Source organism: Dryobates pubescens, chromosome 30, assembly GCF_014839835.1.
Source record: "Dryobates pubescens isolate bDryPub1 chromosome 30, bDryPub1.pri, whole genome shotgun sequence".
NCBI lineage: Eukaryota > Metazoa > Chordata > Aves > Piciformes > Picidae > Dryobates > Dryobates pubescens.
In genome coordinates, this window is record NC_071641.1 from 13,510,187 (window position 1) to 13,526,605 (window position 16,419).

The 16,419-nt window shown below is 46.0% G+C and overlaps 1 protein-coding gene across 4 annotated transcripts in view; it reads right to left on the reverse strand.

Annotated features, from left to right (window-relative positions):
• P4HA1 (prolyl 4-hydroxylase subunit alpha 1) overlaps nucleotides 1-16,419 on the reverse strand; it is a 38,784-nt gene that overhangs the window by 20,364 nt on the left and 2,001 nt on the right. For all 4 annotated transcript variants that reach the window (XM_054174790.1, XM_054174789.1, XM_054174787.1 and 1 more), the window contains exons 2-6: nucleotides 10,982-11,093; nucleotides 9,985-10,081; nucleotides 6,762-6,913; nucleotides 4,246-4,383; nucleotides 870-1,109 (exon numbers count right to left, since the gene is read on the reverse strand). In XM_054174790.1, coding sequence (XP_054030765.1) covers nucleotides 870-1,109; nucleotides 4,246-4,383; nucleotides 6,762-6,913; nucleotides 9,985-10,081; nucleotides 10,982-11,069 — 715 coding nt within the window. In that variant the 5' untranslated portion in view covers nucleotides 11,070-11,093. The remainder of the gene's footprint in view (nucleotides 1-869; nucleotides 1,110-4,245; nucleotides 4,384-6,761; nucleotides 6,914-9,984; nucleotides 10,082-10,981; nucleotides 11,094-16,419) is intronic.

Consider the following 16,419-nt stretch of genomic DNA (forward strand, 5'->3'; position numbering starts at 1 on the left):
CAAAAGAAAGAGGAAACATGCACACCACTGCTTCTCAAAGAGAAATAGGAAACATCTACTCTGCATTGAGAGCATTCACGGGACAGCTGAAACTCCAGGCTGAGCTGGAAGCGATGCCAGCCTGCAGCATGCACATATCCCTACTCATCTGCAGGAAAACACAGTGAGCTTCCAGAGCTAAGAGCTCTCAAGGCTTTTTCAACTTCTTCATCAGTAAGAAACCACTTACTGTGAGGGCAGGATCCTCAGCAGACACAGAGGTCCAAGCAAAAGGAAAAGGGTTTGGCCATTCCAGCTGATCTCACAAGAAAGAAGGAGACACAAGGGAGCAGTACAGGGAGAGAGCTGGGACAGCACAGCTGGCTTTAAACCTAAAAACCTCCCTGATGAGAATTAAGATTTCTGGTGACAAAGCTTTTAACAACTACTAAGCTTGCAGAATTAGCTTCAGCTCATTAGTAAATGATTCTTGTTAGCCTTTGCTGCATTAGGTTCAGTTCTGAACTTCCCAGGGCATCCTCTACACCGTCAATATTTACACAAGCATAACCACTTCTCTTATTTCATTAAACAGAATCTTAGCTCCCTGGATTGCATTCTGTATTTATTCTTCTTCCAAGTTTTTCATCTCAAGCGTGCTCAATTTGCATTTCAATCATCTGCAGACATTTTGGTATCCCCCAATTCAGTTTCAATTTAATTTCATTCTTGCCTGTACCTATGGGGGAGCAATCTCAGAACAACAAAGCCAGACACAGCAAGAGATCCAAGCTTCAGGCAGCAGTGACTGAGACCAATAAGTGGTTAGAAGGTAGCAGCGACAGGAGGCAGAAAACACCTCCATAGAGCTGCCAGTCTCTCTCACATACCTAATTCCAGAAGGCGTTTGGTGAGCATCATGGCTTTGGCCAGATCCCCCTGCTGATACACAGCATAACTCAGGTAGTCCAGAATGTAGACTTTATCTGCAGAAGACACTTCTCCCTCATCCAGCTGTTTCAGAGCTTGTTCCATCCAGAGCTCAGTGTGGTAGTAGTCCGCTTCGGTGTACGCAATCTTTCCCAGCTCAAAGCAGTCCTCAGCTGTTAAGAAGGATTTGTGCTTCACACCTGCATTTAAAACAAACCAAGCAGAACTTACACAGGATTCCAGACCAGCCCTCAGTTATTTCTTACTCTTCACAGGGTAGTTCAGTTCTCTTCTTCAACACCTCCCATCTGTGGTGGCTGCTTACTGAACTCAGTGCAAGTATCTAAAGGCTGTAAACCCTTGGCAGAACACACGAGCAGTTGGTTAGACGCAGCTCTCCGCTGCCAGAACACCAGCAACTAGCTGAATGTCTTTACCATTAGTGGAAAATGAAAGAAAATAAACCTCCCTTCTTCAAAACCCCAAACTCTCTGAGCAGGGATAACGTGAAGCTCAGAAATGTATTTCCAGGCATTGCATTATTTCCTTCAAAATGCTACTGAAGAGTCCTATCAGCAACAGCTTAGTGGGGGAGGAAGAAGGAAACATCAGGCAGTAAACTCCCAGCTGCTCAAGATTTTTTTCAGTCATTTTTAGAAACAGTTGAAGAGACTTCTGAAAGATTAAAGCAAGAGTAAGCAAATTACAGACTCCTATTTTGGCCACTGTAAATTAAGGCCCAATAAAAACCCCCAAATTTAATCTTGTAAGAAGGAAGCAGGACCTACTACTTTCATAGCTAAAATTACATCTTAATATATCCTGAACTTCTAACAGCAGCCTCCACAGCTGTGTTCAGACAAGGGTATTCTTCTGCTGAAGGCATGCCCCAGGAGGTTAAATAGCTGAAAAGACAGTCCAAGAAATGCTGTACCCTACAGACCAACCTCGTTTCTGCCCACTAATTGACCACCTTGTGGCCCACCCTGTGATGGCCTCCAATTTCAGGTTTCTGAGCCTGAAGCTGCAAGTTCTGAACTATCACAGAAATATTAGGGAAGGAGGTGTGGTGGTGGTGGAAGAGTGCTCTCAGCCAGAGAGCCTCTGGAATGAGTAACAGGTTGCAGGGCCATAGGCTGATACATTCAGAAGCAGCGATAAAATCCACAGGTGAAAAGGTAACTCTTAAAGGTGTGCTTCATTTAAGACAGCAGTCATCAAACAGGGTTGATAGTTAATATAAAGAAAGGGCCTGCAGTGCAAGAGTGACAGGAATTGATAAGGGATATGGCAGTAAAGACTGATCAAAACTTGGTCATCTGTCCAAACAGGAATTCCCTGGGAAGAAAGAAAAGGAGCACAGACAAGTGACCACATGGGACATTCCTCTCTCTGGAGACCAAATTATTGTCCTTTATACTTCAGAACTTCCAGGTTCTGCCATTATGCTTTATTGCAGAGCCTTCAAAAGCAGCCATCAACTGTGGTCCACTCCAAGAACTTCATCTGGCACTTTTGTTCTAAGGAAACAGTAACAAACTGCTCATTGTGTTAGAATGACTCTGCAGGGCTGCGAGACAGCCTTGAACTGAACCCAAAAGCAAGGTTATACATCATAACATATAAAGCCAATTACCCTTAACTTTATTAGGCATCTGACCACAATGAGTGCTTGCAAAAACACAGATGGATTGTAGAGAGTTGATTCTTTGCCAGCTGGCTTGGTGCTGTTTTCAAACAGAGGGAAAGAGGGGAAAGCTCAGCAGAAAGAGTCTTCTGACAAGAAGTATGTGTGCCTTCTCCTGCACATCAGCCTATCCAAGATTATCTCAGGTAATGCCACCTGAGCTCAGGTCTGTGTATGCATTGTGTCCTTTTCAGTTTATACACTTCATGCAGTTTAAAGCAGCTTCTGTCACTCCTCATCTGAAAGGTCCCTCTTATTCATGGATAATGCTAGAACTCCCAGTAATCTGAAGGGAGCCTAGAAGAAAGCTAGTGAGGGACTTTTTAGGGTGTCTGGTAGTCACAGGACTGGGGGGAATGGATCCAAGCTAGAGGAGGGCAGATTTAAGTTAGACATTAGGATGAAGGTGGTGAGACAGTAGAACAGGTTGCCCAGGGAGGTGGTAGAAGCCCCATCCCTGGAGGTTTTGAAGGCCAGGCTGGATGTGGCTCTGAGCAACCTGATCTAGTGTGACGTGTCCCTACCCACAGCAGAGGGGTTGAACTAGGTGATTCCTGAGATCCCTTCCAACCCTGACAATTCTGTGAAAATGCATTATGCTGTGCAACAGAACTGTCTGCCAGGGCTTAGCTACTGCAACATAAGAAAAATCCTCACCCAGGCAAGATTTTACTGCTGTTTCTCTTTTATTAGGAACTAATAACCCTAAAATTCTCTTACCAGAACTAAGAGAAAGATGCAGAATTTGGCTGCAGATTTTTCAAGTTGTAGCACAAGCAGAAAGTGAGCATGGCTACAAAGATGATCAGTGGGCTGGAGCACCTCCCCTATGGCTGTGAGAGTTTTGTCTGGAGGAAAGAGGGCTCCAGTACCTGACAGTGGCTACAAGAAATCTGGGGAGCAACTTCTCACAAGGGCTTACAGTGACAGAACAAAGGGGAATGGTTTTGAGCTGGAGGAGGGGAGATTTAGACTGGCTACTGGGGAGAAATTCTTTACAGTGAGGGTGGAACAGGTTGCCTAGGTAAGTAGTGGATGCTCCCACCCTGGAGGTGTTCATAGACAGATTGGACAGGGCCTTGATGAACCTGGTCTAGTGGAAGGTGTCCCTGCCCATGCAGAGGGGTTAGAACTAGATAATCTTGAGGGTCCCTTCCAATCCAAACAGTGCTGTGACTCTGTGAGTAGGGTGAGGGGAACAACATGGCAAAGGAGAGACTCAATTCAAGAAGCTTGTGCTCTGTGTGGTGAGTTTCATCCATGTGCCACTTGGGCAGCATGCCAGTGAAAGGAAGCCCAAGAGGCAGGGAAACCAGGTAGATGTAGTTTCCACCAGGACCACAATAGCAACAGACCTCACAGCATACCAGGGCCTATCAGCTCTTGCTGGGCTGCTCCTCACCAGCATAGCCTGAAGCAACAGGTTGTTCTCTCTTGAGGTGTGGCAGAATTAAACTGACACCTACATGAACCTACCTGCAGGAAGCCACATCACACCACTTCTCATAAATCCTTACCTAGCTCAAAGGTGTTCCTACCCTTACCCTCACACCATGCAGCTCAACAAGACAGAGCAGAGTCCAATGCTGTGGAGTTGGGACATTCACAAGCTCACAGTGCCTGCTGAAAATAACACCCATGACTCTTACCTGGAAGATTCCCTCTTGAGAGGGTGTCTGTGTCCAAATTGTATGTGTCTTGGAGCCTCAAGAGGGCTTTGGCTGCACCAGTCTGATCCTCATCATTAGGGAAAAACTGCCGCTGGATAGTCATGTTGGAGATGAAGCCTGAAAGAGAGGGAAACACTTGGCCTCCTGTGTCCCAAGGACTCACTAACCCTACCTACAACAGGACTCCCTGACTGGGGAGAACATCTAATGTTTCTTGAAAGGCCATGAGTAAATCAGGAAGAGCTGTGACCAAATACTGTGAATGTCTTTCCAACGGACAGGAGCACTCCCTTGATTTCATGCAGAGGCTGGATTTGTCTTAACAGCTCACAACCCAACAAAAAATAAAGTTATATACAACAAAAAGACCATCCTGGCTTTGAGAACAATACAGATTGGTAGTTTCTGCATCCATTCCCCAGAACCCACTTTCCTAAAGGCTTTTCCTTCAGCGAAATGGAATTTACAAATCACGCAGAAGAGGAGAAAAAACAAACAGTGCTAAGAATAGCAGTGTTGAGATGAAGGCTGCTCAACAACAGGATGAAAACCACAAGTGCTGCAGACAGCTTCTGACAAGACTTCAGACACCTGAGCAGCTGCTATGAACCCAGTTGCTTTCCATGGACCTTAATCTATTGATATGGAAACTTGAGAAATACACAAAGTTGAAAAGGTTTCTCAAGATCCATCTGCACACAACTCTGAACTGAGCTCCAGACAATACCTAAAAGTTAGCACTTCCATTATTTACTCTTTTTGTGTCTGTGTGAAAAGAAAGCAAAGGAGCAATCAAAAAGAACTTGGAGGCTTTTTCAAGAAGCACCAGGGTAGCATTTACAGAAGACAAGCAGGTTCTGTAGAGTAAAAAAATACTCTCTCTAGGAACTGTTCCCTGGTCAGCAGAGTCCCCTGTCATCATCTCCCCTGCTAGAAAGGTTTCTATTGTCAGTTAAGCCCATCCATAACCACTGCTACTGCTGCTCTTCCTGCAGAGCTACTGCATCATCCTCCCTGCTGTGGGAGAACTGATGCAGTCAGGTGGCTGGTGGGCTGCTAGCATCACGAGGGAAAGAGAGCTCCAGCAAGCCAGGACAGCAGCACCACCATCCCAGCACATACAGCCACCCAAAGGGACACTATCAGCCAAGTGTGAACAAACTGACAGTCTCTGTTATCTTCAGAAAAGTAACTTTTCTACTCAGCATACTATTTTTCCCAAGATCTAGAAGCACCTTTTCAGTGTTAGCCAACAACAAGGCCAATGTGTTTAAGTTCCTCTAATATCCACTAGTAAAAAAGCTAAGCACCATGACCCTATTCGAAGTGTAGTAAGCAACACTGAGCTGCAGAACCATCCAAACCCCAATGAAGTGGCCAAATGCTTGATTTTCACTCCACCCCAGCAGTCCTTTCCTAACAATTCAGACCTGATAACACTGGCAGTTTATGGAAAGGTGTTCCTGCTTTTAAAAAATGCTGCAGGATTCATGTTGTGCTTCCTCCTCCAGTATCTTCCCTTCTCCTGACAATTTTCCTGAAGTACAACAGTCCACCTCCCCCTCCATCCCCACCTTCCCCTCAGAAGAGACTGGTCCAGCCTCCTGGCTGGCAGGTACAGAGCATTTCAGCTGGCATACCCAGTCCCTCCCAGCAGCAACAGGGAAGCTGAGTGTGCATCAGAGACAAACCCTGGGTGCCTTTTGAAAGCTACACTTCATTTCTTACTACAAATCTACACCTGGTACTAGTAGTTGAGACACATTCTCACAGGTTGAATGTGATCATCCCAGCTGCTTTGCCATCAAGTGTCTTTCACAGTCATTTAAGTCCTGTCCCCTGCTAAAGAGGTTCTGCTCTTGCTGAGGGAAAGGAGCAGCAAATTGTTTACTACACTAACACAGACCAGTTCCACAAATGCAGTGTCTCTGACAACTTCCAGGTTTGGAATCATCACACCTTAACAACCCTGGGCACACAAGCAGCAACAGCACTTCACCACACTCACAGACAGCCCCACATGTCCTGCACACAGAGGAGAGTTTTGCTCCCTTTCTCTCTGTGCAACTCAGTTAAAGGATGAGGTTTCCAAGTGGTATATGAAGTAGGTGAAGCAAGCCCTGATCTCTTGCAAGATCTGAAGCATCTAAGGAGATAATCCAGTTTAAACATCACAGGTTTCCCAAAATGTTGTAAAGCTCAAATGATTGCAGACACTAAACTAGGCTGCCCAGGGAGGTGGTGGAGTCACTGTCCCTGGTGTTGTTCAAGAAAACTGGGGACATGATTTAATGGCCATGGTGATGTTAGGTCTGAAGGCTGGACCAAATCTTAAAGGTCTCTTCCAACTGGAACAATTCTATGATAGAAAAATGGCAGATGTTATAGACTGAGTTCTCATGAAGGCACCCCAAAGGCAGCCTTACAAATCTAATTCAAACCATGAGCCAAGGCAATTATGTTGTGATCCTTGGTCTTACCACAGGCACACTTACCATCTGACATGTCCTTCAGAACCAGGCTCTCCAGCTCACCCCACTCTGTGTTGAGCCGCTTCATCAACTTGAATGCGTTTACAGGGTGTCCCAGAAACCCCTCAGGGTCTTTGGTGGCAGTGTCTGTCAGCTGGTCCAACTTCTCTGCCCATCTGGAGGGGAAATACATTCATTGAAGTCTCTTGTAAAACTCTGCCAATACTCTGTAAAACCCATTTCAGGCTACTCAACGGTCTTGGCTAATCAAAGACCCAGCTCAAATTGCAAGCTTTTACAGTATATTGATATAGAAAGCTCTCCCAGAAGGAACAAAAGGGCCTTTTTTCTTTCATTTTTCAATCTTCTGCCTCAGCTGTAGCCTAAATCTTGTGTTGCTCTTGTGGTCTGTGCTGGAACACGGCTGGAGTAACTCCCTCCTACAAACGCGGCACGCCCGCAGCTCAGTCAGGAGCTCTCACGCAGCACTAAGCACACACAAAGCCCTGCCCACATTTTGCACCTATTTGTAAATGCTCCTCTTTTCTGAAGTTTACAAAAAGGTGGTTCAATGCCTGTCTCAAGTATTTCACATTTGGACACACACTGTTAAATCTGTAAGTCCCCTGTCACCCCCCCACAGAACTCCCTTCCACACCACCAGCCTGTATTAAGCAACATGCAGTTCTCGCTCCCAAATGGGGAACCCAGACCAACCTTCTGGTGCCAGTGGTCAACTGGGCTGCATTAGAAGAGTGTGGCCAGCACACTGAGAGAGGTTCTCCTCCCTGCTTACTCTGCTCTAGTGAGGCCACATCTGGAGTACTGGATTTCTGGCTCTCCAGTTCAAGAGAGACAGGAAACTCCTGGGAAGAGTCCTGTGGAGGCTACAAAGATACTGAGGCACCTGCAGCAGGAGGAAAGGCTGAGACCCCTGTTGAGCTTGGAGAAGACCGAGAGGGAATCTGATCAATGATCAACAAGAGCTAAAGGGCAGGGATCAAGAGGATGGAGCCAGACTCTTTTCAGTAGTGTCCAGTTACAGGACAAGGGGCAACAGGCACAAACTAGAACCCAGGAGGTTCCACCTGAACAGGAGGAGAAATGTCTTTCCCCTGAGGGTGCAGGAGCCCTGGAGCAGGCTGCCCAGAGGAGTTGTGGAGTCTCCCTCTTTTGAGAGATTCCCAATCCATGTGGACATTGTGATCCTGGGCAAACTGCTCTGGGTGCCCCTGCTTTAGCAGGAGGGATCAACTAGATGATCTCCAAAGGTCCCTACCAACCAACACCGTTCTGGGATTGCGTGCACTGTAGTTCCAGCTCTACAAACCTCTCCAAGTCTACCAGGGGCACCAGCTATGGACAATCCCACCACACTCAAACACACACAGACACCTTCCAACAAGGCCTCTATTGTTTCAATGGAAACGTGGGGAACCTGCTGCTGCTTCAAGTCAGAAATCACAGCAGTCATGCTACAAGCACCAGCGTTGTGCTACTACATGTCTGCACAACCAGGCTTCCCCTCTCCATCCAAACTCATACAGATCTAGATCATGAAGACAGATCAACACCACCCTGAAAACAGGGTAAATGAGCTGTAAAAAAGCCACACCCTGCAGAGAATACCACACGTCAACACCAACAAAGCAAGCACAAAACCCATAGCCTCGGGGGGAGCTTTGTACAGGAGCCAGCGTTCAGCTTGCTCTGAAATCTGGTGTGCCCCAGCCAAGCTTGCCTGCTTTACCCCAGACAGGTAGGTGTGCACAGCTGTTAGAGGGGACACTGTTTGCATTCACTCTTCCCACACCATCTGCAGTTGTTCTCCTATGCTCTGACAGCCCCAGTCTGGGTTCTTGCAGTGATGGGTGTGAGGGGGTTCCCTCCAAAGACAGAGTGCTCAACGTGCTCCTGCGGACCAGCTCTAGCTTCTGGCAAGCCAAAGACTGGAAAAAAAATGCTTTCAAGCTGCACATTCACCTCGCACGTGTCCAAATCCACCCTGTGCTTCTCACTGCATGGCTATCAAACCCAGTGAGACACTGAAAGTCACTGCAACTGAGAGCCACAACCACAAGGTCAGGATTTCTTTCTAGCAGTTTCGGTTTCTTGACAGCTTCCACCACAAGGTGTGAGTCAGCAGCTGTGCTGCGGGGAGTCACCAACTTTCACCGCGTTTGAATCGGCAGAAGCCACTGAGGTCAGCCAAAGCAGGGAGCCCAAAAGCAAACAATGCTGATGCTTTTCCTGCCCCAAATCTCCTACCCCAAATCTCCTACCCCACTCCCACAGGCATTTGAACTTTTCTGACCCGACAGCAAGCACCTCTAATGAAATAAAAGCAGAGCTGTAACTCCTCCAAGCTGTACTGTGGGTGTCCATCAGCACACTCCCACCTCAGTATTTGCAGCCTAGTTTGTAACTTACAACATTCTGAACCTGTGAGCAATCCCAACTCTGTACTTTAAGTAATAAAAAGTGAGTCCTGACAAACTGTCTTTTCTCCAGGACAGTAAAATTTAATACACAAAGGCTCAAATAGAGTGAATGCATCTAGCTGAGACTGTTGAGCCATCCTCATGGCACACTGCTGCACACTTCTGGGAGCCAGGAAATCCTCCTGTGCAGGGGTATTTAAAAAGATATAGAAATGTTTATTTCTAGCTCTGCTAAGATCTGACATATCAGGCTCCAGTCCTCACACCTACAGAGCTGAGCAAGGTAGTAATGGCAATGGGCAGGTCTCTTATCATAGTCAAGAGCAGCAAAGGAGTTTTAGTGTGCTTTACTTTTAAATATAAATATAGCACCTTGAAAGAAGCTGCTCTTGGAAGTGGGTTATTACTATTCCTTGTTCAGCCATTCATAAATACAGTGCAGAGCTCCAACATCCAGTTTATCACTGCACTCCTTGCAATGCTCATTTGGGCACTTGTTGGGGTTTAGTTCCAACACAGAACACTCCCCCTGAAGACCTACATCCCCTTGGGAATTACATGCAAGCAGGAATCTGAAAGCCAAGGTCTCATGCAGAAAGCAAGTTGATTTCACCATTAGAAAGCTGCATAAAACAAATGAAAGGCTCAGAGATAACAGCTTAGGACAAAACTCCATCAAAACCTTCCAGTTTAAGCTTTGCCTCAGAGGAAAAATTCCACACATTTAATCAGCCTTTGGGAAGTGCTTTTTACATAAGGGTGGATCCGAATGATTAACTATGAGCACCATGAAACAAGTTGCTTACTTTTTGATCTGTTCCAGCTTGCTTTCTTCTGCCTTAATGTAATCTTTCAGTGACACCACCAGATCTTTTTCTGTGTTGATTAAGTCTGTCATATGACCTAAAACCCAAAAATTAATTTGGTTAGACAAGGAGAATCAAAATAAAACCTAAGAACTGAAAACAGAGACATCCTTCCTGTCTTCCACTTTCTTCCCCCCTTCAACTCTTTCTTCCCCCAAGTCCTTCTGCATTTGCTTAAATAACCCTGAAGGAATATTTGAGGAAAGCTTCTTGCCTTTTATTTTTTATTGAAGAAGAAAGTCTCCCCCTGGGCCAAGCTTGTTGCCATGGAAATTAATGTAATGCCACATATTTATTATTAGAACTAATTTAGGATTCACTTGGAAAAAGGATGTAGGTTGCAATAGAGCAATTTTTCATCCAAGCATACATAATGTAGAACAAATAAAGGCAGGGCTACAGAACACAAAAAGCCTCATGTTTGATATACAGTACTACCCCAGTGGTTTATTTTTACAATGACTTGCATGCCTTCAATGGGTCCACTAACAGACTCTGATATTAATTAATAATTGCTTCATTTCCTGCAAGGGGGCAGCTGAACTGGTTCACCCCAAACTGAAACAGTCCACATGTGTTCAGCTGTGTCCCAGGCCATCAGAACCCAGGAGAGAGTATGATGAAATACTGGTGGCAGTAAGGAGCCTCTACAGCTGCTTGCTTGCTTCTACAGATGTGCAGCAGCCCAAACCGAAACTGTGTTTACAATGCAATACCTGTTAAGAACATAGAATGAACACCTAGCCTGGGTCATGAGACTAACTGGAGCGACTCAAAGCATGCTTCTCCTGAAGGAAAACAAGTCCGTAAGAACTCCTAAGTGGATTTGGTTTTGCACCAGTTAAAGCCCTGGGTGCCATAAAGTTGCAGGATCAGTTTTAAGAGCCATCAAGAAATTCTTGTGGCTCTGCAGCCTACACACCAAAGCATGCCTCACCAATGGAAGTGAAGAAGTCTGTATGGGCGTAAGAAACGGGCAGCAGAAGCCCCAGGGCTACAGTACACCAGATCTTGTTGAATGCCATTGCTCAACAGCTGTCACCACGGACCTGTGAAAGAAACAGAAAGTAGGTAAAAAAAACAACCAAATCCCTATTCACCAGAGAAACTCCCTTCAAAAGAGGCAGGTTATTCTCCTGGGGCTGCCACTACTCCTTGAGGTAGCAGAGTGTTAATAGGCTTGAGCAGCTCTCAGAGGACTGATGCCCTTCAGCAGCATTTCTCATACTTCTGCCTTGCGTGGCAGGAGAATAAAGAGTCGCTTGGAGACAGGGTTTTCACAAGCACTCTTCATCTTTCTGACATCTAAGACACACTGCAGATAGAGCTGTTTCACAAAGCACCAAAAGCCCCCCAATTGAGCACTGAAAAAAACCATTATACCAAGTTAAAATACATATTATGAGGCTCATTCACCCGATGGATAATGTGCTTCCTTTGATCAGACAGAAGGATGCCAGTGGAACAGGTCTGAATGAAAACCCCACAAAACCAGGCCACAGAGCAAGTTACTGGCAGGATGCTGCTCTCCAGTTGCCACCACCATGAAGGCAGCCTTCATACCTGATACAAAAGCCTGGTTCATAGCCAGCCCCTCGGTAAGTCCACAGCAGGCTCTCAGGCAGTGCTTTCTCCCACATACAGCTGCCAAGCTCTCAGCCTTTTGAGATCCTGAACCCTTTCAGCAGCCTGGGATTTCCTCACTACTGCATACTTTAAAAGTAATTATGCTGCCATGGAATTCACAAGATCTGCTTTCTTCCAAATAAAAGCTCAGACTCGTGCATTGCATCTGCTCAGAAAAATGAAAACAAAGGCATGGTCTAAGAGAAACTGTTTTACAACTCTTCCAAGGGCAAGACAAACAGTGAGGAAAAAACCAAAAGCAACAGCACAAAGCAAGTCCAGCTACAAAGTGGTCTGGCATATTTAGGGAAGCTAGCAATATGCTTTTGATTTTCATTTTGAGTCAAGAGAACTGGTAGAAAAACCACATTCATCTGAGGAAGGTGAACACAAACATCAGGAAGAGGCGAAAGTCACACCCACAGAACAACCATCCCAGCCTCAAGACAGGCAGAGGTTGGTCTCTTCTCCCAGGCAACCAGCACCAGAACAAGAGGACACAGTCTCAGGCTGCACCAGGGGAGGTTTAGGTTGGATGTTAGGAAGAAGTTCTACACAGAGAGAGTGATTGCCCATTGGGATGGGCTGCCTGGGGAGGTGGTGGAGTCACCATCACTGGAGGTGTTCAGGAGGAGACTGGATGGGGTGCTTGGTGCCATGGGTTAGTTGTTTAGGTGGGTTGGATTGGTTGATAGGTTGGACTTGATGATCTTGAAGGTCTCTTCCAACCTGGTTTATTCTATTCTCAAGCAGGAATACCCACAGGACACATGCCTTTGACTCCAGAGTGCAGGATCTCCTCTCACACTGCACCTGAAGAGTGTGGAAGCAGCTCCCTCCTGTCCCTTCCACCTCCAGCACTGGGGAAAGAGCAGTGCTCAGATTTAGATGTATTGATTCAATGGACTGCCTCTTGGACAGGGCAAGTGCAGTTCCACTGGCACCAACAGGAGTAACAGGAAGCCTGTACGAGCCTAGAAAAGCAGCACCATCCCCAGCTCTGCTAAATCATCTGAAACCTGCATGCCCACAAACTGAAGGGCTGAAACATTCTGACATTTTCTCCAGCAGAAAGCAAGCTGTACAGTAGGAATCTGGAGAGGGAAGCCTGGAGGTGCTGTTTTTCCCCAGCCGAGCCAGGCGCCTCAGCCTCACCCACGCCCTACGCCAGCCCTGATGTTCACAGCAGCATTCCTCATCGCCTTGCTTGTTCAGCCCCTCAAGGCAGGCAGGCAGGCAACAAGCTTAATCAGACTATTTCAAACATCACTATTACTACTAATTAAAAAACCTAGTAATTCCCCCAAACGCTCATTTCACTGCGGCTCAGTTCCAATACAGCTCACTAGACAGCCCCCCAACATCCACACCAGTATAAGAGGGCAACCCAGAGGCAGGAACTGGCAGCCAAAGACAGCAAAGGAGGGCAAGACAATTGTTCCAGGTTTACCTCACTCCTGAAACTCCAGCCCTAACCACGGTGAACAAACACTGCACCCTGCAGCCAATCTACAACACCTGGATTCCAGCATAAACCAGGGATGCTGCTAAGGTCTGTACAACTCTTCTGTGACTAATGTCAGTCTCATTAAATGAGAGCTCCACTTAAGTAATTGATGTAAATTAATGAGTCAGATCTGGAATTAAGTCTTCCTGCTGGCAAATTTTCTTTCACTCCCTACTTAAAAGCAGCTGTGTCCCCAAGCACAAAGACTGATGCCTGTGACGCCTGTTAAAAGCACTGCTCAGTTGCTGTGGTGCTCTGCAGAAAGCAGAGTGCCTCCTGCTCACGCAGCTTTCAAGCTCATACATCTGAGAATCAATCACAAAGCATAGTTCTACGACACAAACATTCTCCAACACCATCAAAGCTCAGAATTCATTGAGGTATTTGCTCACTGCACTCTCTTTAGTATTAATCAATAGGAAATGCTTCTAAAACACAAACAAAACCACCAAACACCAAGAAGGTGAGGAAAATGTCTCCCCTTCACCTACTCAGTGACAACCTTCCAACTTGCACAACAGAATGGTGCCTTACAGCCTGTTTGAGTAGGATGCTTTGGCAACAGTTTTTCCTCTTCTCTTACCCACCTTCAGGCCTGCTCCAACACTGGGCCGACTGAATGCTGCTGCAGCCCTCCTCCTGCCTTCACAGGCAAACAGCAGAACAAGCGAGTGGCAATGGTGACAAACTGCTTGGGACATTCCAAGTAGGCACCAAGAGAAGGTTTCTCACAGTGACAGCAGTTAGACTCCAGAAGAAGTTGCCTGGAGCAACTGCATTACCCATTCTTGGAATGGGTTTCGGGACTAAACGGGACAAGCCCACGTGTAGCCTAACCTGCCTGATCTTCAAGCTCACTGGGCTTCAAACAGGAGGTTATGCTAGATTACATCCAGAGGTCACATCTAACTTCATTTCTTCTGTCCTTTCACAGCCCTCAGATTCTCTGTCATTTGCAAGGGCTCAGACTCCTGTAATAGGTTTCAGTCACTCAAGATTACTTCCTTCCCAGACAGAATTCAGAGGGCTGGAAACAGAGCCCAAGGCAGCAGCCAGCCAAGCATTCGCTGCCTTAACAGTAGTTGCTAAGTAGCAGGGCCTTCAAAACTACTGCAGAGGGATCAGCAACAGGTTCCCAAAAGCTCAGTAAAGATAGCTGCCGGGAATCTCTTTGCCACACAGGCTGCCAAACAAGTAGGCTTAATTTCTTCCCATCAGTGACACGAAGTAAAACAAGATGAAAATCCTCTCTGCACTATTCCTGTCAGTCTGGCTCTCCTCCTCAGCCACATCTCTCAAACACAAAGATGGCAGTTGAGCATCTCACAGAGGAGGGAATCCACTACCCACATACAGAAGTGGGAGTCCAGCTGACAGCTTTAACATAGGAGCTTCCCAAGTTTCCTAAAGAAGTGCATTTGCTAAGCTCTGAAACACTAAAACACAGTGCAGCACACGATCCTCCCAACAGCAGGAACACACAACAAACTCCATTTCACAGGATGAAACTTAGAGGCAGGTTTCTGGAGGGCTTCTGAGGAGCTCAGCTCTGCTCAGTAAGTATAAACAAGTCATGGGAGAGTGGATGTGCAGGTAGCATCTATGCAAGTGGAAGTTAAGGCACTACCACGTGCTATAACCCCACAACAGTCAAGGTCACACCAACTTGTGACCGAAGACTGAAGCATTTAACTGAAGATGCTCATCATCCAAGTCTGCTCACTTGCCAATTCCAAGTTCCCAGATGCTTGCCAGCATCCAGAAAAACAGAGAGAACATGTAAACTGACTGTGCACTAGAACATGTAATTATTTTGGAATAGCTCTTACTTCATTCCAACACAGCTCCTTCATTTAGGTGAGAATTAAGTGACCTACTCCAAGTTAAGTCTGTTGCAGGGCCAGGAGTCAGAACTGTGTGATCAAGATCCTCAACCTCTGATTTAAATACCAGTCCAGTCTCATAAGACTTACTGTATCCCTCTACATGTGGAAACAGAGTGATCTATTACACTGAGCTGGGTTTTGGGGGGGAGGAGAGGAGGCAGTGAGGAGGAGGGAAGAGGTCAGCATCAGAAATGATAGCTGTTCACTGAACTTCTGCCTCAAGGACAACTCAAGTTATAGTCTCATGACTCAGTGTGACTGGAAATAGTACTCAAAAGGAAAGAACTTCCCCAGAGTAAGCACAAAGTACCAAGAACATCTAGTCATTGCTGCTTAACAGACTCAGAAGACAGAAACACTAGGATCCAGTTCTCAGAGTTCTCCACCATGTTATATTCAAAGGCTGTTTTAAAATTAAGATCCAAGCAGTAAGAGAAGAAAGATATTCTCTAGATGTGCTGCTAACAAAAACACATAACATGGTTTAGGCTTCTTGTTAAGGACAAAGATGTAATGGAAGCCATCACACATGCAATAATCTAACTAGAGGTTAGGATCAATTTTACAGTCAATCAGGTGAAGAATTTTAAGTATCATTCACTGCCAGCTTGAAGACAACACTTGTGAGTCTGACCACACATCTGATTTGTGCCCAAATAACTCCATCAAGTTTTCCCTTGTTTGCTGCAGACTAGGGCTGCATGGACACAGCCCTCTGGAGCCCATTTGTTTCAACTTCTTAAGCCAAGACAACACTGGTGGTGGAGCAGAGCACTCCTCTTACTAGACACAACAAGGAGGAAGCTATCCTTCTACTCATGACTCAGAGGAGTATGCATACAGATACACTGAATGTTTTAATTAATTAAGGGTGATTATAAAGAAAGGAGAATTCTGAAACACCACAGCAGCTATTTTGAGGCTTAAGCTGATGCCCCACAGGTGGTTCTGCAGCAAAAGAATGCCTGCTCCTCTCAAGAGGAACACCACATCTTTCTGAAGTTACACACAACACAAGTAACAACAAAGGTGCTGTTCCAGCCCAGTTTCCTCAATTAAACAGACACACTTTATCAAATAAGGTTCTTTCAAATCACTGCAGAAAAGCTTCCTTATCTGCATCAACCTCTATTTATCCTCCTTCCTTCCACAGTGTTACTCTCATCTGCCATTTAGAACTGCACTGGGTATTTTCTACATGGACACCTCAAAAGCCTAGCTTTTAAATGCTGGATTTTAAAACCATGCATCATGCAGCCATGTTTAGCTCTCTATAGCTCAGAAAGCTCTCAATGCATAGCTCATGATGCATACATTGACCTTGAGATTCAACCAAAGCCTCTACAGCAGCTCCTA